At 47.9% G+C, this 25538-nt stretch overlaps 2 protein-coding genes across 2 annotated transcripts; one reads left to right on the top strand and one right to left on the bottom strand.

The window, feature by feature from the left end:
- The first annotated feature begins 951 nt into the window (after window positions 1–951).
- Window positions 952–25070, top strand: VCP (valosin containing protein). The gene is made up of 17 exons (XM_054054420.1): window positions 952–1066; window positions 6489–6600; window positions 6970–7142; window positions 10235–10377; window positions 11348–11478; window positions 13370–13501; window positions 13852–13954; window positions 15751–15884; window positions 16129–16264; window positions 17292–17404; window positions 18054–18218; window positions 18329–18451; window positions 20901–21113; window positions 22336–22644; window positions 23580–23735; window positions 24087–24241; window positions 24636–25070. The coding sequence occupies exons 1-17, from the start codon at window positions 1050–1052 to the stop codon at window positions 24739–24741; spliced, it is 2421 nt and encodes an 806-aa protein (XP_053910395.1). The 5' UTR covers window positions 952–1049; the 3' UTR covers window positions 24742–25070.
- LOC128850400 (uncharacterized) lies at window positions 18465–20894 on the bottom strand. Its single transcript, XM_054054421.1, has 2 exons — window positions 19657–20894; window positions 18465–19575 (listed from the first exon to the last, which is right to left on the bottom strand). The coding sequence occupies exons 1-2, from the start codon at window positions 20248–20250 to the stop codon at window positions 19162–19164; spliced, it is 1008 nt and encodes a 335-aa protein (XP_053910396.1). The 5' UTR covers window positions 20251–20894; the 3' UTR covers window positions 18465–19161.
- Window positions 25071–25538: the final 468 nt, after the last annotated feature.

Below are 25538 nucleotides of genomic sequence, written 5' to 3' on the forward strand. Positions count from 1 at the left end.
TTAGATATTAGGAAAAGGTTCTTCACCCAGAGGGTAGTGGAGCACTGGAACAGGATCCCCAGGGAAGCGGTCATGGTGCCAAGCCTGAAGCAGTTGGCCAGCACCCTTAGACACATGTTGTGAGCGCTGGGGTTGTCCTGTGCATGGACAGGAATTGGACTCCATGACTGAGGGTGTGGGAGGTGATTCTGCTCCTCTACTGTGTTCCTGTGAGACCCCACCTGCAGTGTCACGGACAGTTCTGGAAGAATATGGAACTGTTGGAATGGGTCCAAAGGAGGCAATGAAGATGATCAAGCTGGAGCACCTCTGCTGTGAGGACAGGCTGAGAGAGTTGGGATTGTTCATCCTGGAGAAGAGAAAGCTCCAGGGAGCAGCTTCCAGTACCTGAAGGAACTATGGGAAAGCTGGAGAGGGACGGTTTACAAGGGCATAGAGTGATGGGATGAGGGGGATCGGCTCTAAATTGGAGGGGGCAATATTTATATTGGACATTGAATATTGAAGAAATTCTTCCCGACTGGGGCGTTGAGGCCCTGGCACAGGTTGCACAGGGAAGCTGTGGATCATAGCATCCTACACCCACAGAACAGTTACGGTTGGAAGGGACCTTACAGATCACCCATTTCCAAGCCCCCTGCCACACCCCATCCCTGGAGGTGTCCAAGGCCAGGCTGGATGGGCTTTGAGCAGCCTGCTCTGGTGGGAGGTATCCCTCCCCGTGGCAGGCGCTGGAACTGGATGGACCCTCGGCCCCCTTCCACCCCTTTCCCCGACCCCGCGGGGCTCACGACTCCCCCCCAGCCCGGCCCTCACGCCTCGCTCTGATTGGCCGCGGGGGCGGGGCCGCCGCTCGCTCCTCGCATTCCCATTGGCGGAGCCGCCGCCCGTCCGGAATTTGCGATTGGCCCGCGGCTGCTGTTGCCGGGCGGGCGGGGCGCGGTCCCCGCCCCCCCGCCCCCCCCCGGCGATGAGTCGGCGCTGAGGCCGCAGTCCCCGCGCAGCGCCTGAACCGACCCCGCACCACGAGCCGCCGCCGCCGCCCCGCCATGGCCTCGGGATCCGAGTGAGTGCGGGAGGAGGGCCTCACGGGAGGGCCTCCCGCCGGGATGGGCCTCGCCGTTCGCCCCAGCCGCGTCGCTTACCGGGCCTCGGCCTGGGGGCGCCTCCCGCCGGGCTGGGCCTCACGGGGCCTTGGCGGGGCCGGGCTCCCCCTGGGCCCCGGCCGCTCCTCCTCGGCCTGCCCGTGTCGCCCATTTCCCTCCCAGCGTTTCTCCCGTCGGGCCTTGCCCACCCCGTGTCTCCTGTCGGGCTCGGGCCGGGCCTCTCCATTATCCCCGTCCGGGCCTCGCACCGGGCCCGGGCCGGGCCGGGCCTGGCGTGGCCTCTCCTCTCCGTTACCGGGCCCTGCCCGGACCGGGCCGGGTCTCTCTGTTGTGGGGCCCGGGCCGGGCCAGGCCTCTCGCGTGGCCTTTGCGCTGTGCGGTTCCTCCAGGCCGTGCCGTGCCTCGCATTTCCTTCCCGCTTCTAGTAACTGAAAGGCCTACAAGAAAGCCGCAGAGGGATTATTCATTAAGGTTTGTGGTGATAGGATGAGGGGGAATAATGTATGGACTGGAGAAAGGGAGATATAGGCTTCAAATAGAGAAGAATTTCTTCACCGTGAGGGTGGTGAGGCACTGGCACAGGTTGCCCAGGGAAGCTCTGGCTGCCCCATCCCTGGAGGGGTTCGAGGCCAGGTTGGATGGGGCCTTGGGCAGCCTGGTGTAGTGGGATGTCCCTGCCCATGGCAGGGGGTTGGAACTAGATGATCTTCTAAGTTCCCTTGCAACCCAAACCGGTCTATGATTCTCTCCTGCTGGGCTCAGGCCTCGGCTAGGCCTGGCCGTGCCTCCCATTTCCCTCTCGCGGTGTCTCCCCCCCTGTGCTTGTCTCGGCAGTGCCTCTCTCTCGGTCGTGGCCGTGTCTCCCTCCGGCCCTGTCCCCCATCGCACCTCCCAGCCGGGTCTCTGTGCTATTTTCCACCGGATTCGGGCTCTGTCTCGGCCGTTGTGCCCCTGTGCCTCCCGCTGGCCTGGGCTGAGCCCCCGTGCCTCCCCCCGTGTCCTGGCTCTGGCCGTGCCCTGGGCTTTGTCCCCAGACCCCGGAGCTGGGCACATGCCGACATCCCGGCCTGGGGCCGGCAGAGTGACTTGGCATGGTCGGGGCAGACATGTTGTGTCTCTACGGCGGCTGAGGCAATCGAGTGTATTTTCGTCTCCGGTGTCTCCGCCTCGCTCTGTTTTCAGTTCCAGGCTGAGGATCGTCTTCCATGCTCCTCAAAAACAAGCTGGGTAACAGTGGCCTCTCGGCTCCCAGCCACGTCGTTGCTCCCCAAGAGCATAATAGAAAATAGAACCTAAAGATAGATTTCCCAAATCCGAGAATATTTCAAGTGACTTTTTTTGGCCTTGCCAGAGGCACTTTCGGATCACTTAGTGGACATTGTTTGTGTTCTCCTTTTCTTTTGCAACTTATGAAATTGAGACCTGCTTGTCCCTCCTGAGTCATTCCCAGCGAGGTGTGCCAAGAGTTCCGTGTCTGTGGTGGAGCATGTAAGGGAAGTGACGGTCACACAGCTGTGTTTCGCAGCTCAGCAAGGTGAACAGTGTCTCTGAAAAAGAAATTTGTGCTTTAGCAGAGTTGTTTTCACAAGTTAGGAGTCGACAAAAGTTACTCTGCAACTGGAAACCAGTTACTTTTTGATTGGTGGTTTTGGCAGCCATCTTGCTGAATGGAGCTTTAGCGTAGCAGTGGCATTGCAAGAGCTCAGAGAGTGTGGTTTCTGAAGGGATGCTTGTTTGCATGTGCCTACCTGTCCAAAACAGCGTTAGGGAGCTTGGCATCTCGAGTACGGGTATGAGCTCACCACTGGGTTGTCGTGTGCTGTTCCAGTGAGTGTTTTTTTTTAAATACCTCCCAGTTCAGTCTGTAACAGGATGTTCGGGACAGTAAGAAACTGCTGACAGGTTTTGTTTCGGAAGCGAGTTCATGAGGATATTGAAGAGAAGATATGCCTGTTTTCACTTTCATTACTGCAGCTGGAATCGGTTTGAGTCAGTGCCTTTTTCTGTATTTTTAGCACTGACTTGCAGGAATAACTTATTTCCTTGGTTTCATTGGAGCTTTGGAGATTGGTAGTTGGTTCCAGAAGAATCACTAATTGGTAATTACTTTATGCCCTCTCTCTTCCTACTCTCCACCATAATGTGTGGCCTCTGGGCGTTGCCACATGCTGTAGGAGGGGAGCTCTGAGGAAGTGATATGAGTGAAAGCGATATGAGCTGTAAAGAGTCTCGATATGAGCTGTAAAGAGTCTCGTGTTGCCCCCTTCCCTATGTCAGATGGGGCTACTGGAGTGCTTTACTGAGGGAGAAAAGGGGGCTCAGGGCGGGGACCTGGACCATGTTATTTTTGTCTGGCACATGTGTGCTTCAATTGTATTAGTGTCTTGCACTTTATGTGCAAGTTTGGCCATTAGCTGTGCTGGGGATTATGTCCTCGCTTCTGGCCTCTGTCTAGGGACAGGCTTGACGCAGGCTTTGAATTACTTCTAATCCCAAAACAGCTCCAAAGTTGTGTTTTGTGTTCAGTTTATGCCTTTGAGTCAGTAAAAGAAAGGAGTGAGAGGGGAAATGTGTGAAGGAGCTGGGGAGATGATCCAGAGGGCTTCCACCAGGCCCTCTCTGGTGGCACACTCATTGAGGATCTTTAACAATTACCTAGGTTAGCTCTCTGCCCTGCCCTTTGACGGAATTTAGCAACACATATAAGAAAGTTGGCAGGACGGAGCCCCGGCTTATGCCTGGAGGTCTTCTGCTTAGTATTTTCAGTTCATTCCCTCCTTTGCTGGTGCACAGATGTTGGGGATTGAGCGTGGCTGAGATGCACAGGCATATTTACTCTATCACCTCAGTTACAGCACGAGGAGCCCCCAGGAGAGATGCTGTGAGGGAAATGGTAATAATAACACTCTTCTAAATTGCTGCTGGAGGATGGGAAGTGCTTCTCCCTCAAAGTCCTCACTCCTGTTTGTAGGAGAAATAGCATCACTGCTGTGTAGCTGGCATGTAATTCCGTAATGCTTTGTGGTTTTGCCTACAGAACATCCAGGTCGGGTAACTGAAGCTGACCCCATGCATTTAGATGCCTGCATGCTGTTTCTTGTAGACCTTTATTCCATTTTTAATGCCTCCAGGCTTTTCGATTGCTTTAAGTGGGGTAATGTGCTGACAACATTGATCCAGCCCTTGCTTTCTTAGGAAACTGCAGATTCAGTTCTTCGGTGCTAAAACTTTTGTCTCATGCTCAGCAGAACTAAACAGACCTCTTCCTGTGGTCTTCAGCACTGCTGTGTGTCCAGAGGTATCTGAACTTTCTTTCCAGATTTCTGCAGTTTTGGTCCAAAAGCTGCTACTTGCTGTCCTGTTCCTCTTCTGTTTGTTTTTCATCTTGTCTTCCAGACTGTTTGTCAGACATCCCACATCCCGAGGCACAGCTGCTCAGTTTCTGTGACAGTTTATGTAGCCGAAGTCTGGCAGCGTTCTCTTGTTAAAAGGCCTTTGGAGCCACATCTCTTGTGCAGAGGGGTGTGAGTTACAGTCACACTTCAAACAGGCTGAACAAGAGCATTGTTTCTTTCTGAGGTCCCTTAGCTCAAGTTTTAAAATTTGCCTGCTAAATTTACAGTGGCCAGGAGCTAATGCTGAGACAAGGTTCTTAAAAGCAAGTTGTTAGGTCTATGCAGTGTTTTAACCACAAGATCCTGTTTAGCTTGACAATGTACTCTACAGTTTTCTTACTGCATTCTCAGTTTTCCTGGAAATCCTATACTTTGGTTCTACCAAATCCACATTTTAGGTTGAAGATGGAATTCATGAATGCTTTTCAGGATGTGTCCAGTAGCCTTTCTTGTGTCTTTTGGGGTTCAGAGTATTGGATCTGTAACATCTCGCATGGAAAGATGTCTTACCTCTTGCACTCTTTAAAGGAAAGAGGAAGAAGGCTACATTCACAGCACTTGCAGTCCAGGAAAGACATGTTCTACAACTCCTTTTTTTTTTTTTCCCAGTTCGTGTTGTCTGTCATTTGCAACATGTTTCCTGTGTTACCAGGTGTACATAGAGCTTGAAAACCTCTTAGAAACAAGCTGTCTTCCCTCATAGGCTTCTTTGGTATTCTTTCTCCTTTTATATGTCTCAGAAAGGAGCCAGAACTGCATAGCCTGCCTCAGAAAAACCTCTGTCCTGGGATGTGGGGGGACCTAGTGTAACAACACACTGCAGGTACTTCACCTCTCCCTGGTGGACTTCTAAAAATGTAGTGAGCGTGCCAAGTGACACAGAGTCGCTGCAGTCTGTATTCAAGCTGTGCAGCTGCTTGCTCGGCCACTTCTACTGGGGGTTTGATTTCTTCTGGTTATCTGGTCCTTAAGAGAGCAAAATGGAGCCAAAGTGCATGGCCAACACCATTGGCCACGAAGCTTCCTGCTCTTTGCCGGTGCTTGCTGCTTGCTTAGGACAAAGGAAGACTTTTATTTTCTTTGTCAGAGTCAAAGCAGAGTCAAGCTGAGCGAAGGTTTCTGTTCCGACACTAGACACTGGCACATCTGGAATACTTGGAGAAAGTAGTTAGGCACACACCAAGGGAAGTTAACATCAGTCTACTGCTGTTGAGGTTGATTGATACACAGCTTCCGAGAGCTCTTCAGGAATAGGTCCATTCAAATTCAAATTTCTTTCATAGAGTGAATTATTTGCTGTGTTAGATTTGAAGGAAAACACTTAATCTGCCCTTCTTTGATTCCTTTGCTGTTTGATATGCTCTGTTTTGTCAAGGGGAACAAATTATCTGTCGTATTGCTTATGGTGTAGTGTGCTAGAGCTGCATTGTATTATGGAAAGGTGCTTGTGTCCTGAAAAAAAAAGAGAGATAACCCCTGTTTCCATGAGTGCTTGAATATTTCTACTGGCTTGCTAGGTTTAACTAATAGGGCTTGACAGGCTAAACTCTTACAGCTCTTCCGGTCCGGGGAGCTGCAGCATTGTCCTTTAATTCCCCTGTTTATCTGGGATTTGACACCAGAAAGACTTGAACTTTTGCTTCGGTGGCAGTGGTTACATGTGATTTCAGATGAGTCCAACTAATTCTTTGAGGCAAAACATCTTACGGTCAGCAACATCCCGCTGAGCACTTCTTTTCACAGACAGCTTCGTGGCCGTTTCCATTGGAGGCTGGTAAGGTAGTTGTATTTACTGACAGAAAACATCTTTCTGGACTCCTGCAACTAGTGCCTGGGAAAAATGTTTTCCTTTGTCTTGCAAACAAGTGTAGTGTCTAAAAAGACAAGGCAACAAAGAAACCTGTAGAAAATGGAGATGGAAACGAGGTAGTGGCTGGATACAGGGAGCAGTATCACTCAGACTCACAATTTATGTTTTCCTCACCAGTTCCAAAGCGGATGACTTATCGACTGCTATTCTGAAGCAGAAGAACAGGCCCAATCGGTTAATTGTTGATGAAGCCATCAATGAAGATAACAGTGTTGTGTCACTGTCCCAGGTGTGTCATCTGTGAAAAATCATTTAGTCTGGTAATTCACAAGCTGTTGCTGTGTGTTAGCTTGAAATGCTACTTTGCAACATGAATCTAGATGTTCGTGCAGAAGCCACAGCATTTATGAGTTGAGTTTGTCTTGTTTTCTAACATTCTCTTCCTGTGATGAAATATATTTTGATTTTCAGCTCATGGGATTCAGTTGAACTTGTCTGGCTGTGGGATTAGCTCTTGACTAGTGTAGTGGGAGCCTCGGTCCTTGTGGATTTAGTGTATTGTTTCCAAGACGTAGTTTGCTGCAGTCAAGCAACTTTCTTTCAAATGATTGAATTTTTCTTTTGTCAAAGCTTATTTTAATGCTCTTGCTGTTCACAGGCAAAAATGGACGAGTTGCAGCTGTTCAGAGGAGACACTGTCCTGCTAAAAGGAAAGAAGAGGAGGGAAGCGGTCTGCATTGTTCTGTCAGACGATACCTGCTCAGATGAGAAGATTCGCATGAACAGGGTTGTGCGCAACAACCTGAGAGTGCGCCTGGGTGATGTGATCAGGTGAGCACTCTCAGAATGCCAGGCTGGAAGGGACCTCAGGGATCATCTTGTCCAACCTTTTAGGTGATCCGTAGTTTAAATGAGTTGGCCCAGAACCCTGTCAACCTGAGCCTTAAAAGTGTCCAGTGGAGAGGAATCTGCCTCTTCCCTGGGGAGATTATGCCAGTATTTTGATACAAGAAGTAACTATTACAAAAAGTGGAATATTTTGATTTAAGCTAAAGTACAGTTAAGTTTTGTCTAAGTAGTTGTGTTTTTTGAAAGTTACACGGAATGTTCCTCTGATAGCATATTTTCTTTCTCTGATAATATTTTCCTTAAAATGCTATTTTCCAGACACTTCTCATTCTTGGAAAATTATAACGCCTTGTGTGAAGCATGATATGTGCTGAACAGATGCGTTTTCTTCTGCAATCACTTCTGTTTGGAGTTTTTGCCTTAGCCAAATGGCAGGGTCAAGCAGAGAGCTGGAGCCAGCTCCAAATTAGCAAGAGTTTTGACTGTTTCCTAAGATTAAAATTAGACTTCAGAAAGTAATAGAATATGCGTACAATTTCTGGGAAAATTTATGTATATGCGTGTAAATGGGAAACTTATTCTGTCACAAGCCTTTGTCTCATCGCACCTGATTGATAGAGATCACTCCCTTGTGTGGTCCAGGCCTGATAAAGGATGCTTGCGTTCTAAGACTCGAAAACAAGTCTTAAGAGTTTTATTTGCTGGCATTTTCAGTATCATTTTAACTGTTCTCATGGTGAAACATTTTCTTCTGAAATCGAATTGGAATCTCCCCAGGAGGAACTTATACTCATTACCCCTTTTCTTTTCCATGTCACTCCTTGTAAAAAGGTAGTCTTCATCCTCTTGGTAGACACTCTTTATGTACTGGTATATGGTAATATGGTCTCTCTCAAGGCTGATCAAACACAGTTTTCTTGGCCTTGCTTCATGTGGAAGGTTTGCCAGTCCTTTGATAATCTTCGTGTCCCTTCTCTGGACCCTCTCCAGCCTCTCCACATCTCTTCTGTATAGCAGGGACCAGAACTGGACTCATTTGCCAGCGATTGCCTAAACAGTTTATGCACTGGGTTTGAATTGATCAAGTCATTAGCAGAGACAGTGTCTGCAGGACATACCCTTGCATCTTCCAGAGATCACAGAAATGTGATCAAGCTTACGTCTTACACTGAGGATCTCCTTGTGTTTCTGGATGTGTGCACATTCAGATTAATACTAAAAAATTATACTAAAGATTCCTGAAGTCTCTTCAAGGCCTTCACGAGTCCAGATCCTGTCATTAAATTGAGTGGTTCGTTTATCCCACTGTTGTCACAGCTGTCTTCCCAAATTTATTTTGTCAGGTGAACTTGCACACTTTTCTTACCTAAATCTTTAGTGTCTACACTGTTAACTGGGGCAAGTGTTAAGCAGTGTTGTGTCTGAGCTGCCCTATGGCGAGTAGCAGTTAAAGCTTGCTGGAAATGCATGGAGCAGTAAAATAGCAAGATTAAAAATCCCTGAAGTTTTTTTGCATTTTCCCATTTTTGCTATAAAAATAACTTTTAAAACAGGAATGCTTTATAAGTGTTGCAAGGATTTTGTTGTGCAGCGCTTGCAGAAAGTCGTGGTAAAGCATTGAAGTGCATGCCTCTGCTTGCAGGAGATAGGTTCCATTCTGGCATGGGAGTTGGGGAGAAATGTGTGAGCATTCCTGAAACATAAAATGCTGGTTTGCAGGCTTGGATATGGGACGGCTGACAGGTCCTCCCCGTGAGCTTCGCCTGAGCCTGCAATATCGCACATGTTCTGGGAAAATGTAAGCCTAGTTTCTTGCACTGGACTTTCTGAAGTGATACTTGGAATAATCTTTAAACGCAGCATATATTACATAAAACTTTGCAGAGGAGAGAAATGAGGCTTTTCTGCACATCCCATTACTGCTACAAAATGCAACTTTTAAACAGTGGTATCGGTGGAACAGAACAGTGTTTTGTGCCATTCTGTGGATTTATAACCAAGGTGAACCATTACTTTAACGTGATTTCGGATTGCTGTTGGAGTCCTTTCTAGTGTGACAGTTCAGCCCGTACTGTCTCTGTGGGACTGTCTGTGGTGGTTCTCAGCCTCACATTAGTTATGTTGTGAGGGTCTAAGAACTTTCACACCTCTTGCGCTCAGAAGTTTTTCTTGTTGATATATAACTGCTGATTGTGTTGACTTTCTGTGGCTTGGTTTCTGCCAAAATCCAGATCGATGTGCTAATCGCTTCCTGCTTCTGGTCTCAAAACTGTTTTCCTTCTGGGGAAGTCTCTTTTCCTTTGCCCTTTCTGCTGTGTGCTCTCTGTAAAGCGTGTGGGAGAAGAATCTGTTAAGGATCTCAAGCAAAGTCAAGTATGAAAAGTCACAGGCACAGCTGCAGTTCCATGATAGCTTTCCTCAGCTGGCAGAGCCTGTTTGAGCCATCTGCCCCAACCTGATACTCTGAGCTATCGTAACACTGCAAAATAATCTTCAAAGTGTTCATTTTGAAAGGGGTAAAGGGCCTCCAGACCCAGATGTCCCTGTGGGCCTGGCAGATGCCTGACTGTAGACTGGTCACCTCTGATGGGTGCTGTGAGGGACTTTTTCAGAATCAGTGTTACCAGCAACAGGGGTCTTGGTCTGCGTAGCAGGGTATAAGAGGTTGGGGAAGGAAGAAGGAACTTGCACAGCTTCTTTTCCCTTGTAGCTGCTGCATCAGTAGCTCCTTGTTGGAACAGAAATTAGTTCATGACTCTCGCAGGTGTTCAGGCTGCGTTAGTCACTTGTGAATGTGCCTCAAGGATGGCGAGAGTGCTACAGAAAAGCAGGAGGTGGAAAGTATGCTAAGTGGTCTTGGATAGGGTTGGGAGGAGTAAAGCAGAGAGTGAGTAGCTTTTGATGGGTGTGATTTTTGCCTTATCAGTTTTGAAATGTTCTTGTACAGGTGGGAAGTCTCACCGAGGCTTTGGAGGATCCGTTCTGGCATTGGTACTGGCCTAGGAAGGGACATCACTGCCCTTTCCATGGAAGTCCAGCCTGGTGTAGCTAACTGGAGTTTTCTTCTGTTGCAGCATCCAGCCTTGCCCAGATGTGAAATATGGCAAACGTATCCACGTGCTGCCAATTGATGACACAGTAGAAGGGATCACGGGGAATCTGTTCGAGGTGTATCTCAAGCCATACTTCCTGGAGGCATACAGACCCATCAGGAAAGGTAATGGTGCCTGTGACTGAAGTCCTGATGGCAGCGAGCGTGAGCTAGTTCTGGAACTGAATAAAGAGAATTTCCAGTAGTTTGCACAGATTTCTGTGAAGCATCAGAATGTCATCCGTGGAGTGAGATTTTGCTGGTGCTGGTTTAATTTTTTCTAATCTTCAGAAGAAAGGGCGATATCTGCTGCTGGCTGGCAGAGCAGCTTGGTAGTTCTGTGGTTTTTTTTGGTACTTGAGATGGGAGAGTATCAAAAAAGGCTCGGATAGTTTAATGAGATTTTCTCCTGCACTCTGAATTGCTACAACTTGATGGAACTGGTTTGTTGCCCAAATGTTAATCGATTGATTTGGTATACCATCTGGCACCCTGACCAAGTTAGCTTCTGCAATATTATTTAATAACTGGTTAGAAAACCAAATCGACTTCTAACTAGAGTTGTGCCAGTAGCACTTCTGCTGGAACAAATGCATCCTAATACAGCATAAATGCAAGTTGAAATTATCCAGCTTCTGTAGCCCTGTTTAGCCAGGAGTCGCAGTGTTATATATTGCTCTGCTACTGGGCACAACTGGTTACAACTAGTAACAACTAGTTATAACAACTTCAAAATGTATTAAGTCTTTTTGCCTGCTTTAGAAATGCTAAATTGAAACTGAATGGGAAAGAAATGTGAAGCCTTGCCTTCGTGTTTTGTGTTTGAGCAGAGTATTCTTTTCTATTGTTTGCTGGTTCTGTTTGTTGTTTTGTTACTGGATGAAATTTGAGAACTTTAGCTACTGTGGGTCTGAACAATGCTCACGTAGTCACAGAACCTGCAGCTCTGGAGTTCAAAATGCATCACTGTTTAAAAATGCCAGCAGTTTGTGCCTGTGTAACCCACTTCTCTGTCCTGTGAGGCTGTTGGTAGTACAAGGGTTGATGTTTTGCAGACCCTGATTGCAGCAGGCTACTGAAGTGTGGCATTTTACAGGTGACATCTTCCTGGTGCGTGGAGGGATGCGTGCAGTGGAGTTCAAAGTGGTGGAGACAGATCCGAGTCCCTACTGCATAGTTGCTCCAGACACGGTGATCCATTGTGAAGGAGAGCCCATCAAACGAGAGGTGAGCAGAACGCTGCCACGCTCTTCTCCTGCTGAGTCTCCCCTGTCTGAGATCTTTTTCCATGAGAGTCCTCGAGAGCAGCAGTGTTTGCAGTTTCTGTTTCAGCATTTTGTGCAAAATGGTTAGAATGGTTAGAAACTCCTGTTTTGGGAGATGAGCTGCCGTTGAATGCAGTCAGAGAAATGTACTTCCTGTGTCCTTTCTCATATGCTGAGACAGCGCCATCACATAGGTTTTCTGATGAGATGCTATACTTTGTCAGCAGCGGGTTTTGTATCTACTTCCAGATATCTCACGCTGGGTTTGGATGCACCTTTTAATTCCAAAGTTCCCTTAATCTATAGCAAGGAGAGCTTACAAAGTTGCTAAGTTTCATGCCACCTGAAAAGAAGGAAATCGGTGCTTTTCAATAAGAAAATTGAAGTCTTAAAGTCAATGTTAAGGGACTGGGGAAACTTTATTTTTAAGATTTCTGGCCTTGAGTGTCCCAGGCTTGAGGCATGTTGCGTGCCTTGTCTGTCAGGTCTTGTCATCTTGCCCTTACGGAGTAGGAAATCTCAGAGGAATGAGCTAAGGTGGTTGTACACTTGCTGAAGTATACCTGCTAATCAGGATGAGTGCTGGTTAACTGCCTTCTGCAAAGGTCACTGTTATGTGACACTTGTGAGACTGCATCTGGTCACAGTTTGGGCTCTTCAGGACACAGCAGAGACAGTGAGAGCACACCAAAATGGTGAGGAGCTGGATGTCGGAATAAATGAGGAGGAGCTGGAGGAGCAAGGTAGTGCAGCTTGGAGAAGGGAAGGCAAAGGGGCAAGCTTACTCTTAACTGCCTGATTGGAGAAGGTAGATGAACCAGGTCTTCTGAGAGCCTGTGCTCAGGGACAGGACTAGAGGCAGTTTCATAAGGCTGGATCAAGGGAAATTCCCAGTCCGTACGGGGAAAAAGTTTTCCCCCAACTGTGGAACAGGGTCCAAAGAGGGCAGCAGACCCCAAACCCAGAGACCTTCAGTGCTTGTTATGGCCATACCCAGAGTGACCTGCTTGCAATAGTAGTTCCTGTTTGTGGGGTTTGGACTGAGCCCTGCTGAGATTCCAGACTGTGTTATTTTGTTGTCTTACTGTGGCCTAATTACGGATTAATTATAGATAACTAAGGCCATTAGAAATATGGGTAGCCAAATGAAGGGATGCTTTAGAGATGCACTGGAAGAGTTGGTTACAGTTAGTGTTCTCGGTATGTCTGGATCTTAACATTCTCTGTTAATTTGAGTCCATCTCAAAAGACAACACTACATCTGAGAGCTGAAAACTGTAAGGGTGATGGAGCACTGGAAAAGGCTGCTCAGAGTGGTTGTGAAATCTCCTCCTTGAGTTATTCAGAACCTCCCTGGACACGTTCCTTTGCAACCTGCTTTAGGTAACCCTGTTTTAGCAAGAGGATTCGACTGGGTGATCTCTGGAGGTCCCTTCCTTTCTGGGATTTTGTGTGATCTCTGGTGTGTGTAAAGTGGTTAGAGATATCCCTTACAGTTTAAGGAACAAGTATATTCTATACTGAGCTTCATTGTCATCTTTGTTAGCCACCTTGTGGGAGGGGTCACAAAGCTTGTTTTGTGCTGGAATCCTTAGGGAACTGGGCAGCTGAGGCTGCCATTCAAGAGGATTTGGCTTAGTGCAGTCTAGTTGCATGCAGGCAATTCCCTTTATATGTCTGGGAAGAAACAGCTAAAAAGCGGTTGTAGAAGACACCAGGAAGACTTGAAAGTGAGAATCTCAAGATGGCAAAGAAATGGCTAGAAGCAAAACCTCAGATTCCTGGGTTCTGCAGACTGGGAGGGGTTGTTGAACTAGTGTTTTTACTCACGTGTTTTGTTTCCTTCTGGATAGGATGAAGAGGAGTCACTGAATGAAGTGGGCTATGATGACATTGGTGGCTGCCGGAAGCAACTAGCTCAAATCAAAGAGATGGTGGAGCTTCCCCTCCGACACCCTGCACTCTTCAAGGCCATCGGGGTGAAGGTAGAGCCCCCGTATGCTCTGGGTGGATCAGCAGGCTTGCCCTTGGGGGCAGGGTAATAAGGAATGTGTGGGGTTTTTTTTAGTGCTGGTATTAGGAAAGTATTTTCTTATATGTTTGGGGCACAGATTAAAGTACTGGCAACTTGTGAAGCAGAGTGATGCTTTAAGTCAGCGCAGCCAGTTACTGGCAAGGTTTTTGTTTGTGTCTCATGCAAAGTAGTAAGGGTGTTGATAGCAGTGCTGGAATGGCAGCTGCTGCATGAGTTTGAATTGCAGTTTTGGACTGGGTTTATTAAGTGCTTACATTCAGGTACCAGCTCACTACCTAAGACCATTGCCTTTGTCCTCAGCCTCCTCGTGGGATCCTACTGTATGGTCCTCCTGGCACTGGTAAAACACTGATTGCTCGAGCAGTGGCCAATGAAACAGGGGCTTTCTTCTTCCTGATCAATGGTAGGTTTTGGGGCTGCTTTGACTCCATCATTCATCCATCATATGTTAAGGAATATTATTGGTAGGGCTTGTAGAGCCATGTTGTCTCCCTGACATCCTTCCTTACCTCTTTCAAGTGTGCCTCTGGGGACACTGGGACTCCCATTTCTGTGGAAGCAGGGGCACGTCCTTTATCTGTAATTGTGTTGAAGCAGGGTGGATGGAAGGCAGCTTTGCAACACAGGCACTTGTAGTCTGTCTGTCTGGGTGTTCATTTATATCAGTGAGGGCAGCACTGGGAGTGAAGTGGTGAGGTTATTCCAAGTGTGTGGGTTTAGGGCACTTATTTCTGTTGCTGCCACTATGCTCTGCCATTCTGAACAGAAGCTGATCTGTTGGGGATTTCTGTTTCCACTCAAGTAAAGCACTAGACCTATTCTGTTTCACATAACATTAATTGGGAGGAACTTTCCTGAAAGCTGTAACGAGTATCTTGGGACTTAGCTACATGTGACAGAACTTCCTGCTGATGGCCCTCACCTGTAGTGGTGGTGGTGGTTACTGGTTTATGCCTGCTAAGACCAGATTCTGAATTGTCCTTGCTGCTTTTCTGTCCAATTTTGCAGTCGGTGCTGTGGTAAAAATATTTGTACTTATATTGTTGCTCCTCTGATTTCGGTCACTTAGGCCTGCAAAGGTGATTGCAAAGTAGCATATAGCACAACAGTGACCAGCAGTAGGGAAGTGGCTTGCTTTGTACCTTAAGACATCAGATGTAAATGGGCTGGTTTTAACCATATGTCGTCTTTGTCATGTACTTCCTAAAGTGTGTGGAAGCTGTCACTCAATGCTAATGAGCCAGCCGTTTCTTTAGACACTTGTACTTCTATTGCATAATAAAAATAATGTTGTCAGAATTAGCGATGCGTTCTTTGCCTTCTGGTCCCGAGCCTGAAGCTGCGGGCAGTGTTGTAGACAGAGCTGCTATGAACTGGTGAGTTACCAGTAATGAAGCACTCCCAGTACCTGGCTGCACGGGTCGCTCTGCTGCTGGCACACATCAGCCAGCAAGAAGCTTTGTGCTCTTGAGATTAGTTTTTCTTTTTCTTGGATCCTTCTGAAGCATACTTTCTCTTCTTTACCGCTTCCATCAGCATGATGAAAAACACTATAAAAATAAATCTGTAATCCTGCACCAGTGTTCAGCAATTCTAGAATGCTGTCCTTCCTTCTGGGATTGGTGTGTTCACATTTTAATTTTTTAATTTATTCTTCTGAGAGGAGGTGGGGTTTGGGCTTTTTTTATGGTCTTGGTGTGTTGGGTTTCTAAAACTCATTTACAAAATGAGTTTAAATATAAACAGGAACTTACAGGGGTAAGTGTATACCTGGGTAATATAAGCTAAAGGCAGCTTCAGTATCTTACAGCTTTTTCCTTCCTTGCCCTGATAATTCATCACCATATAATTTAATTGCTTCTCTTGCAAGCTAGGACTGGCATTAACAGTGTGTGGTGGCACGTTACAGAGAAGCTCACCAAGTGTGAAATAGGGTAAGGAAAGAGGCAGCTAAAGGTAGCTCATCAGCTAGCGCTGTGTTCTGCTAGAGTAAACTGAAACCACCAGAATAACGATAGACAGTAATTCTGCATGCTGTTCTGGCCTGTTCGGCTGCAGATTTAGTGAACTCGGTTGATAGTATTTGCTTTGGCTTGAAATATAGATTCTCCCGTGTGAATGTTATACTAAAAACATTCAGCTGCATGCCGTGGGGCCAGCTGCCTCTCCTCTGGGTGCCACAGTGCTGCTGTTTTTCAGGTCCTGAGATCATGAGCAAGCTGGCTGGTGAGTCTGAGAGTAACCTGAGGAAAGCCTTTGAGGAAGCAGAGAAGAATGCTCCTGCCATCATCTTCATTGATGAACTGGATGCCATTGCTCCCAAGAGAGAGAAGGTAAAGCAAGCTTGTAGAAGGTGAAGCAGTTATATCATTTTTGGTACCAGCAGGTGTGGATCTCTGCCTTTGACTACAGAGTAAAGTGGTTTTGAACTTAAGCCTGGGTTTGTTGGACATGAGAAGAATCCAATTCAGTTCGCGATGTTTCTTAACAGCTTGTACCTGTTGTATCTGCTCTAGTGCAGTCCTTGATCCTGTGCTGTAGAGCTTTTGGTCTAACAGCTGCTTTTTCCCTCCATAGACACACGGAGAGGTGGAACGTCGCATCGTGTCTCAGCTGTTGACTCTTATGGATGGGCTGAAACAGAGAGCACATGTGATTGTGATGGCAGCTACCAACAGACCTAACAGCATTGACCCGGCACTCAGGCGATTCGGTAACCGCAACTGCAGTCTCTTTCTGCGTGTCACAAACTTTGTTACGGGCTGTGCTTCAGGGGCCTTGGAAGTATTGAGCAGAAGCTGGTACTAAACATCTTCTATGTGTTGTGTAAACTATTGACTTATTTCCAGCCGCTTGTTTGACGTTCATTCCTAGGATTCCAGCCTTTGGTATAATTTTCTATGCTGTGTTAGGTTAGAACTTGTAGAAATAGAAGCGGAGAAGTGTACTAGCCTCTGTTAGGTGGAGCTATTTCAGGGCACACTGAAGGAGTAAGTGCTTACAGGAACGTTCATGTTGGGTTACAGAAGGCTCTAAATTGTTTGATTTCTCATTCTGTTACTGATGAGAAGTCTGGTAGTTTCTGAGACTCGGGTTTTTGAAACTTTGCGGTGTGGATGATGAATGTCTGGTGTATGAACAGTTGGTGAAGTCTGTAATAGCAAACCAGTCAAGTGTGCAGGAAAGAATGGCTTCTTAAATGTGTAGCAAGGTGTTTGGATGCACAGCTGTGGCCAGAGGCAAATGGTAGGTGTACGTACCTTAGCTGATGCTGCAGTAACACCTAGGTTTCCTTCCTCTCAGGACACTGGGGCAATTTGTGGGTTTTGCCGCTTGGGCGGTGGTGTGAAAGTTCTGAAAAATTTGCAGACTCTTGTGCTGAGGACACAAAGGTAGAAATAAAAATGTCTCTTGGTATGTTGGCTCAGGGAAGCATATTTCCTTATAAATGAGATCCATAAAAAGTGACTAATGCAGCAGTCTTCTTTCATGTAATTTTAAACTCTCGTTAATACTGTAGTATCACTTTCCCTAAGTGGGCTTAGGCCTTTGCTCCTTCTCTGATCTGGTTCTGCTACTGTGCTGGGAGATGCTGCAGAGGAACGCTTAGCTCCAGCATTTTCTGAAGTTGTTTGTGTTTGTGGCTTGTTACCACAAGTTGTTCAGCCCAAGGAAGGCAGCAGCTACAGCTCCTCGTGTTTACAGAACCAACAGCTCAGTGTGCGCTTTGTACTTCCCAGGTCGCTTTGACAGAGAGGTAGATATTGGTATCCCGGATGCCACCGGGCGCCTGGAGATCCTGCAGATCCACACAAAAAACATGAAACTGGCTGATGATGTGGATCTGGAACAGGTGAGTAGCATGCTACTAGGAGGGCTTATGTATGTGGGCAGGAATTTGTGGTGCTCTGTTTTTTAGTGGAAGAGTTGTTAAGGCTTGATTGTGTACATGTAGTTGCTCATTTAGGACAGCATGAAACAGAGTGAATGTGTGATCTCTGGGCTTCCTTTGGACTGGATCACCAGTGGTCAAAAATCATCACTATTTACAGTAGTATGGCTAAGTGAAACAAACGTGTATTGGTCCACTCTGGAAGTGCCTGGCCACTGTCCTCTTGGGTTTGTTCTCTGTGGCATTCTCTTTAAAAGTAAAGCTAGCCTGAAACAGCTCATACAGAGTTGAATGGGTGTTGTGGTGACACTGGGCACCACGTGTGAACTGGATGGTTCCTGCAATCACTGTCCTGAATGAAGAACTGCAGTCCTCAGGGTTATCTTTCTGCACACAGTCAGAATTCCATTTGCAGCTTTGATCTCAAGTAGGAGGTGGAACAGCAATATCTTTGCCTATTAGATATGTGGTAGCACTTGTCTTGAATATGCAGCAAAGCAATGATGTTCCTCCAAAGCCTTGTTGCAGCTCCCAGTGAGTGACCAGAGCGTGCATTGCCCTTGCAGAGCGCTTGCGTGTATCCCTGTGAGTCATAGTGCTCTGCTTTCAGGTGGCAAACGAGACCCATGGCCATGTTGGTGCTGACTTGGCTGCTCTTTGCTCAGAAGCTGCTCTTCAGGCTATCAGAAAGAAGATGGATCTCATAGACTTAGAAGATGAAACCATTGATGCTGAAGTGATGAACTCGCTGGCTGTGACCATGGATGACTTTAGGGTAATGCAGGAGGGCCCCTCTGTCTTTGGGGTGCAGTGTCTAATGGCTTATCTGAAGCCAGCTAACGTAACGTTTTTGAATTCTTATAATGCTGTTTCTTCTAACGATAGTGGGCTCTGAGCCAGAGCAACCCTTCTGCTCTCCGGGAGACTGTGGTGGAGGTGCCACAGGTTACCTGGGAAGATATTGGTGGTCTAGAAGATGTAAAGAGAGAACTCCAGGAGCTTGTACAGGTAAGGATTTCCAGCAGATTTTTGCTTAGTCAGCTTGAAAATTAATTATAATAGTAAAATCTAGAACTTACTTAGATTCCTGTAAGGGCTGTGAACAGGGTAAATGCAGATGTTTTGCTTGTAATGGGATAAAAATACCATGCTGTTCCATCTTAGGGAACTTGACGAGGAAGCAGCACCAAGCTTTCCTTAGCTGATTCTACAGTGACATCTTGGGTGGATGTGGTGCTGTGTGCAGAAATAGCAGCAGTTCTGATTCTCTCAAGCAGAGATCAGCAGTGGGACCACTGCTGAGAAACCTCTAACGTGGTGGCTTTACATGCTGGAAACTAGACGAAGGTTCTCATATAGAGAGCCTCTGAAGGGTTTCCCATCAGCATGGAAGTGTTCAAGGCCAGGCTGGATGAGGCTTTGAGCAACCTGATCCAGTAGAAGGTGTCCCTGCCCATGGCAGAGACGTGGAACTGGGTGATCTTTAAGGTCCCTTTGAACCCGAACCATTCTATGATTCTGTGATTAGCGCATGCACAGGTGAGAAGTAACTGTGAAGCCTTCCATGAAGGGAAAGACTGGGACAGAAAGTCCTGAATCATAGAATCACCAGGTTGGAAAGGACCTACTGGATCATCGAGTCCAACCATTCATATCAACCCCTAAACCATGCCCCTCAGCACCTCATCCAGCTGTCCTTTAAACACCTCCAGGGAAGGTCACTCAACCACTTCTCTGAGCAGCCTGTTCCAGTGCCCAATTACCCTTTCCGTGAAATATTTTTTCCTAATGTCCAGCCTGAACCTCCCCTGGTGGAGCTTCAGGCCATTCCCTCTTGTCCTGTCCCCTGTCACTTGGGAGAAGAGGCCAGCTCCCTCCTCTCCACAACCTCCTTTCAGGTAGTTGTAGAGAACAATAAGGTCTCCCCTCAGCCTCCTCTTCCCCAAGCTAAACAACCCGAGTTCCCTCAGTTGCTCCTTGTAAGACTTGTTCTCCAGCCCCCTCACCAGCTTTGTTGCTCTTCTCTGGACACACTCCAGAGCCTCAACATCCTTCTTGTGGTGAGGGGCCCAGAACTGAACACAGTACTCAAGGTGTGATCTCACCAGTGCTGAGTACAGAGGGAGAATAACCTCCCTGGACCTGCTGGTCACACTGTTTCTGATACAAGCCAAGATGCCATTGGCCAGTGCTGAGTACAGAGGGAGAATAACCTCCCTGGACCTGCTGGTCACACTGTTTCTGATACAAGCCAAGATGCCATTGGCCTTCTTGGCCACCTGGGCACAGTGCTGGCTCATGTTCAGTCGGCTGTCAACCATTACCCCCAGGTCCTTCTCCTCTAGGCAGCTTTCTAGCCAGACTTCCCCCAGTCTGTAGCACTGCACAGGGTTGTTGTGCCCCAAGTGCAGGACCCGGCATTTGGCCTTGTTAAACCTCATGTCATTGGCCTCAGCCCAGCAGTCCAGCCTGTTCAGATCCCTCTGCAGAGCCTCCCTACCCTCCAGCAGATCCACGCTTCCACCCAGCTTAGTGTCATCTGCAAACTTGCTGAGGGTGCACTCAATGCCTTCATCCAGGTCATTGATAAAGACATTGAACAGGGCTGGACCCAGTACCGAGACCTGAGGAACCACACTTGTAACTGGTCTCCAGCTAGAGTTAACTCCATTGACCACCACTCTCTGGGCCCGGCCATCCAACCAGTTTTCAACCCAGGAAAGTGTGTGCCCATCCAGACAGTATCTGCAGCAGAATGCTGTGAGAAACTGTGTCAAAGGCTTTACTGAAGTCCAAGAAGACTCCATCCACAGCCTTCCCCTCGTAGTTGAGTCACTTTGTCACTATGATCTGTGGAAACTCCTGGTGGCTGCATTGGGATGGTTTGGGTTTGGTATGTTCCTTCATTCAGTTGGTGCTATGGAAACATCCTGTCTGTGAATAAGAGAATCTGATTTTCAATCTAATTTTCTTGTGTTAAAATCATCACTAATCTCTGACCTGGTTGCTGAGGACACGTGCTCACATTAGACACCTTGCCTTCTCTGGAGGGAAGAACAAATGGGTTAGATATTGAGCTCTTCCCTTTTTGATTCTGCAGGATAGAGTGAAGTTTGGGTTAGGTCTCCTGGAAAACTACCTGAACTGGGGCTTGGCTTTTAAAGATAAATAGGTTGTTTGAGGCAGCTTTCAATTTAGCTGTGGTGCTTTTCAAACCACTGTCCATTTAAATACTCCAGGCAGGATCCTTTCTTTAACCCATCAGAAATCTCAGGCAGTCTTCCTGGTAGAAGGAGACACAAGACTCATATAGGGAAAGGTGTCTCAGCCCATGGCAGAGAAGTTGCACCAGGCGGTCACTGAAAGTCGTTTCCCACCCAAACCATTCTATGAGTCTAAGGTAGCAGCCTGTTCTGGCTCATCACCAGATGTTTTTCTTGGTTTTGTTCTTCTTCAGTATCCTGTGGAGCACCCGGACAAGTTCCTCAAGTTTGGTATGACCCCATCGAAAGGGGTGCTGTTCTACGGGCCCCCTGGTTGTGGAAAGACGCTGCTGGCCAAAGCCATTGCCAATGAATGCCAGGCAAACTTCATTTCCATCAAGGGGCCGGAATTGCTCACCATGTGGTTTGGTGAGTCTGAAGCCAATGTGCGCGAGATCTTTGACAAGGTAAGTGTTTCTTCTGCTGCCTGTGCCCCATTAGTGCAGAGGCACCCCACAACTTGGTCTCCACTGTGTCTGTATTACTGAACTGGTTCTTGCTGGTGTCTTTTGTTTTTTTTCCCCACTTGTGCTGAGAGCAGGGGCTGCTTTCCTGGTGTGAGGGAACAAATGCTTTTCAGCGATGTAGCTATTACAATTGTTTTCTCTCACAGCAATTTGCAGTAGTGTTAAAAGATGATTAAATGCCCCAATCCCCTTAGCACTGAGGCTAGTGCTGGGATGGCATAGATATCCTTCACATCCCTGAAAACTTGCTTTGTCACCTCGTTAGCCATTGCCATCTGTAGATTTTCAGATGGGGTTTTGTTTTGCAATGTTCATGGCTTAGAAAGGATGTCACTCCTACTGCCCAGTTGTCCTGGAGATGGCGTTACATCTTGTCCCAGAAAATACCTGTGTGGATTATCTTGGGAATCCCTGTCCTTGTGGTCAAGGAACGTACGGAATGAGTAAAGCTAGAAAGAGAGCGAGAGAGAAAAATTTAGTTGGAAGGGTACTTTGGAGGCTATCTTGTCTAGCTGTTTGTCCAGAGCAGGAACATAACTTTGGAATTTGATCAGACTGTGCAGGGCCTTGTCTTCTGAATCTGTGCCAGAGGTTGAGAATCCCTGACCTCTGTGGGCCTGTGTGCATGTGTGTGAGCTTTCCCACTATGCAGAATTTTTTTTCCTCTTTTTTCGAGGAACTTTTTCTGCAGCTGTTGGTGCCCATGGTCTCTTCCTCCTTTCAGTGCGTGCCTCAAAGAAGGATCTGGCTACCTTTTCCCTATAAGTACTTGTTATCTGAAGGCAGCGATTTGATTTCCCTCTTCAACGGAATATATTGGATTCTTGGGTGCCTGAATATAACACAGTGATGTCCCCATATCTTGCAGAGAGAGTTCTAGTTGAGGCAAATTGGCTCCAGCTTTCCCTCTAGGCATTGGAGTCACCCTCCTGGTTCACAGTGCTGCCAGCTGTGGAGAAATTCCGCTTGTTCAGTAGAATTTAGTGGAGGGTTTGTGGGACAGGAGACTGTTCCGGAGCAGCTCTTCTAAGCTCTCTACAGCAGCAGTGCCTCAGTACCCCTCTGACCTGCCTTAATAGGAAAGTGGGTTTGGTGTGGAACTGGCATGATTCTCACCAGGGGATATTAACGTGGACTAAGTGTTCTCGTTTGCTTTTTCTAGGCCCGCCAGGCAGCCCCTTGTGTGCTCTTCTTTGATGAGCTGGACTCCATTGCAAAGGCTCGAGGTGGGAATATCGGCGATGGTGGTGGTGCCGCGGACCGTGTCATCAACCAGATCCTGACAGAGATGGATGGCATGTCCACCAAGAAGAACGTCTTCATCATTGGTGCCACCAACAGGCCAGACATCATTGACCCGGCCATCTTGCGCCCTGGCCGCCTGGATCAGCTCATCTACATCCCACTGCCTGATGAGAAGTCTCGGGTTGCTATCCTTAAAGCCAACCTGAGGAAATCACCAGTTGCCAAGGTAGGATCTGCTCCCTGACTGCATCCCGCTTGGGTTTTCTGTGTGCTGGACATGCTCCTCACAGGATGGGGACGGGGACAGAGCAGAGAGCTGGTGGCTGCTCCGTGCAGTACAGAGCTGGAAAACCTTCGGTCCCTGTAGGATGGGAATGAAGAGGTGGGGGAAGGCTTAGGCTCTGAGGCCAGCTATCAGCAGAGCTTGATGTCAGTGTGTAAGCATGGCAGGTCTTTGTCTCAGTGGAGTTCTGCCCATGGTGTGGGAACAGGAAAGCCTGTTATGGCAAGATGGAAAAGGTTCTTGTACTCTGAAAGAAAAGGAAATGTAGAAACACGGAGGTGGGAAATGGAAATGGAAGAGGAACCATTGCAGTTAATTGTTGCTGAACTCTGTTGAAAGCAAGAGTGATATCACCTGCCTGGGGAGCCCACAGTAGTGCAGTTGATAGTTAATTGGAGAAAAGCAGACGTCAAGTGGGAGCTCAAGCTTCTTTGTGCTGAGATTTCCATTTTAGGTTCTGTTGGGAAGGAAAACTTCAAAGAAGGCTGCAATTTTCCCTTAGTTGAGGGAGAAGAGGAAGATTTTGTCTTGGGCCTCCTGTGCCCGTCTCTGTTTCCAGTCTGACTGTTCATTTGACTCCTAAGGGAGAGATGTGAGCAAGCCATATCCTAAATGCCCAAGTCAGCCCAGCCCTTCTTGAAGGCAACCAGTGCAGGGGTATTTAGAGCCGTCTTGTGGATTCTTGGTGGAGGTAGGAAGTGTGGTCTGCCTTTCTGTGTAGTTAACTTGTCCCAGAAACAGGAACTTGGACAGCTGATCTCAAAATGGGTGGAAGTTGAAGCAGCACCTCGGTACCATGGGATCTGAAGACACCTACCTCCCTGTAGCCTGAGGTGAGGTGTTACGGAGGCACCTCTCTTGGTTTTGTTTTTCACTAGGATGTTGACCTGGATTTCTTAGCCAAGATGACCAATGGCTTTTCTGGGGCTGACCTGACAGAAATTTGCCAGCGTGCCTGCAAACTGGCCATCCGCGAGTCTATTGAGAGCGAGATCAAGCGAGAACGCGAGAGGCAGACCAATCCTTCTGCCATGGTGAGTGGGACACTCCAAGCTTTCCCTGCTCATGAGGCGGCCAGTCCACCTCTGCTGGTGGGTGACATGCACTGTGTTCCTCTCTGCGATCCTCAGAGGGGGAGAAGTGGGCTCTCACAAGGAGTGTGCAGCTGGAGCACTTTGTTCTTCTCTTGTGTGTGCTCCTGGGGTGCTTCATAGTCCGCTTTGCTCTGAAGGTGTCTGCTGCAGCCCAGACTTGCTGTCTGCCCTGTCCAAGCCCTGCCTTGGCAGGTGTTGGAGCATCCTGGCCTGGGGTAGGCCTAAGGTGGCTGGCTGTTGGGCCATGGAGCTCTGGCTCATAGCTCACCTGGGGCCTCTCCCCCACTGCAGGAAGTGGAGGAGGATGACCCAGTTCCTGAGATACGCAGGGATCACTTTGAGGAGGCCATGCGCTTTGCTCGCCGCTCTGTCAGCGACAATGACATCAGGAAATATGAGATGTTTGCACAGACTCTACAGCAGAGCCGTGGCTTCGGCAGCTTCAGGTAACTGTGGGGGAGTTGGGGAGGGCAGCGGGGAGCAGCAGGCCTCGGAGAAGAGCACTCAGCTGCTTTCTGCTAGGTTATGGGTGACAAAACCCTCTTCCACCACGGATTCCCATTCTCCCCAGCATGTACAGCAGCTAGTACAGAGTGTGACAGGCATAGGCTGTGCTGCAGGGCAGTTGTAGCTGCTCTGTTCGTGCTCCTGAAGTCCACCAGCCCTTTTGTGTTTAACATAAACGTCATCCAGCAGTGGTGTGAGCCTTCTGCATGGCTTCCTTTATTTTGCCTGTCCTGTTTGGCTCCAGGGTGTTGGCCTGGAGGGGGAGGATGGTTCTGAGCTGCTGGAAGGCTTTTTAACAGCATCTCTTCTCCCTTTACACACTGTGGCACACAGGTTCCCATCTGGAAACCAAGGCGGTGCCGGCCCGAGCCAAGGCACAGGAGGTGGCAGTGGGGGCAACGTGTACAGTGAAGACAACGATGACGATCTCTACGGTTAACTTGCTGTCCTCGGCAGACCAAGCTCCACATCAGGCCACGTTGTACAGGAAAAAATCCAGTGTTCAGTGGACTCTTGGTTTCTTCATTCCTCAGTCAGAACAGTGTAGCTGCACGTCAGACTTTGTACAGGGGATGTTTTCTGCAAACACAGATCCAGACCGTTCAGTTGGGAGGCAGATAGGGAATTCACAAAGAGGGGATCCGACTGAATTTCTGAGAAATTTCTGTTCTAGTTTTATGTGGCAGAATCAGCAGTTTTAGCAAAGGGTACAACGCTAGCCTGTATAAAAAAAAGAAAAAAGGAAAATAATAAAAAAAATTAATAAAATTCCCACAAAACTCTACCCAAGCCCTGTCAGTTCCTTTGTATGGTGATGGTGGGGTCTGTACAGCTGTGTCTGCTGTGCTGTTTGAGCAGTCCTTGCTTCCTCAGAGTCACATTCATACATGCGCTCCTCAGTGGTGTGGCGGGGTTGCCCTCGCTCTTGGCACCTCTCAGCTTACAGTAACGAGAGCTATAGGTTTGGCAGCGTCTCTCCCCTGTCCTGGCTTGGCAGGAAGCTCCAAGTAAGACCCCAGCAGCGAGTATCTAGTGTTGCTTCTCCCAACACTGGGCACAAACTGGTGAGTCTCTTGCTGCTTTGGCTTCTCGGCAGCAAAGGACTTCTCTGGCAATCCCACGTTTGTCTGCCCTGCCTGGAGAGGCGTGAAGGGACTCGGGCTGGCTCGGGGGTGGCACTGCTGTGGTGAGGGAACTTCAGCACACTTCGTATATCCCCTTGGCTTTCTTGGTGCC

The sequence above is a fragment of the Cuculus canorus genome, chromosome Z (genome assembly GCF_017976375.1).
Source record: "Cuculus canorus isolate bCucCan1 chromosome Z, bCucCan1.pri, whole genome shotgun sequence".
NCBI lineage: Eukaryota > Metazoa > Chordata > Aves > Cuculiformes > Cuculidae > Cuculus > Cuculus canorus.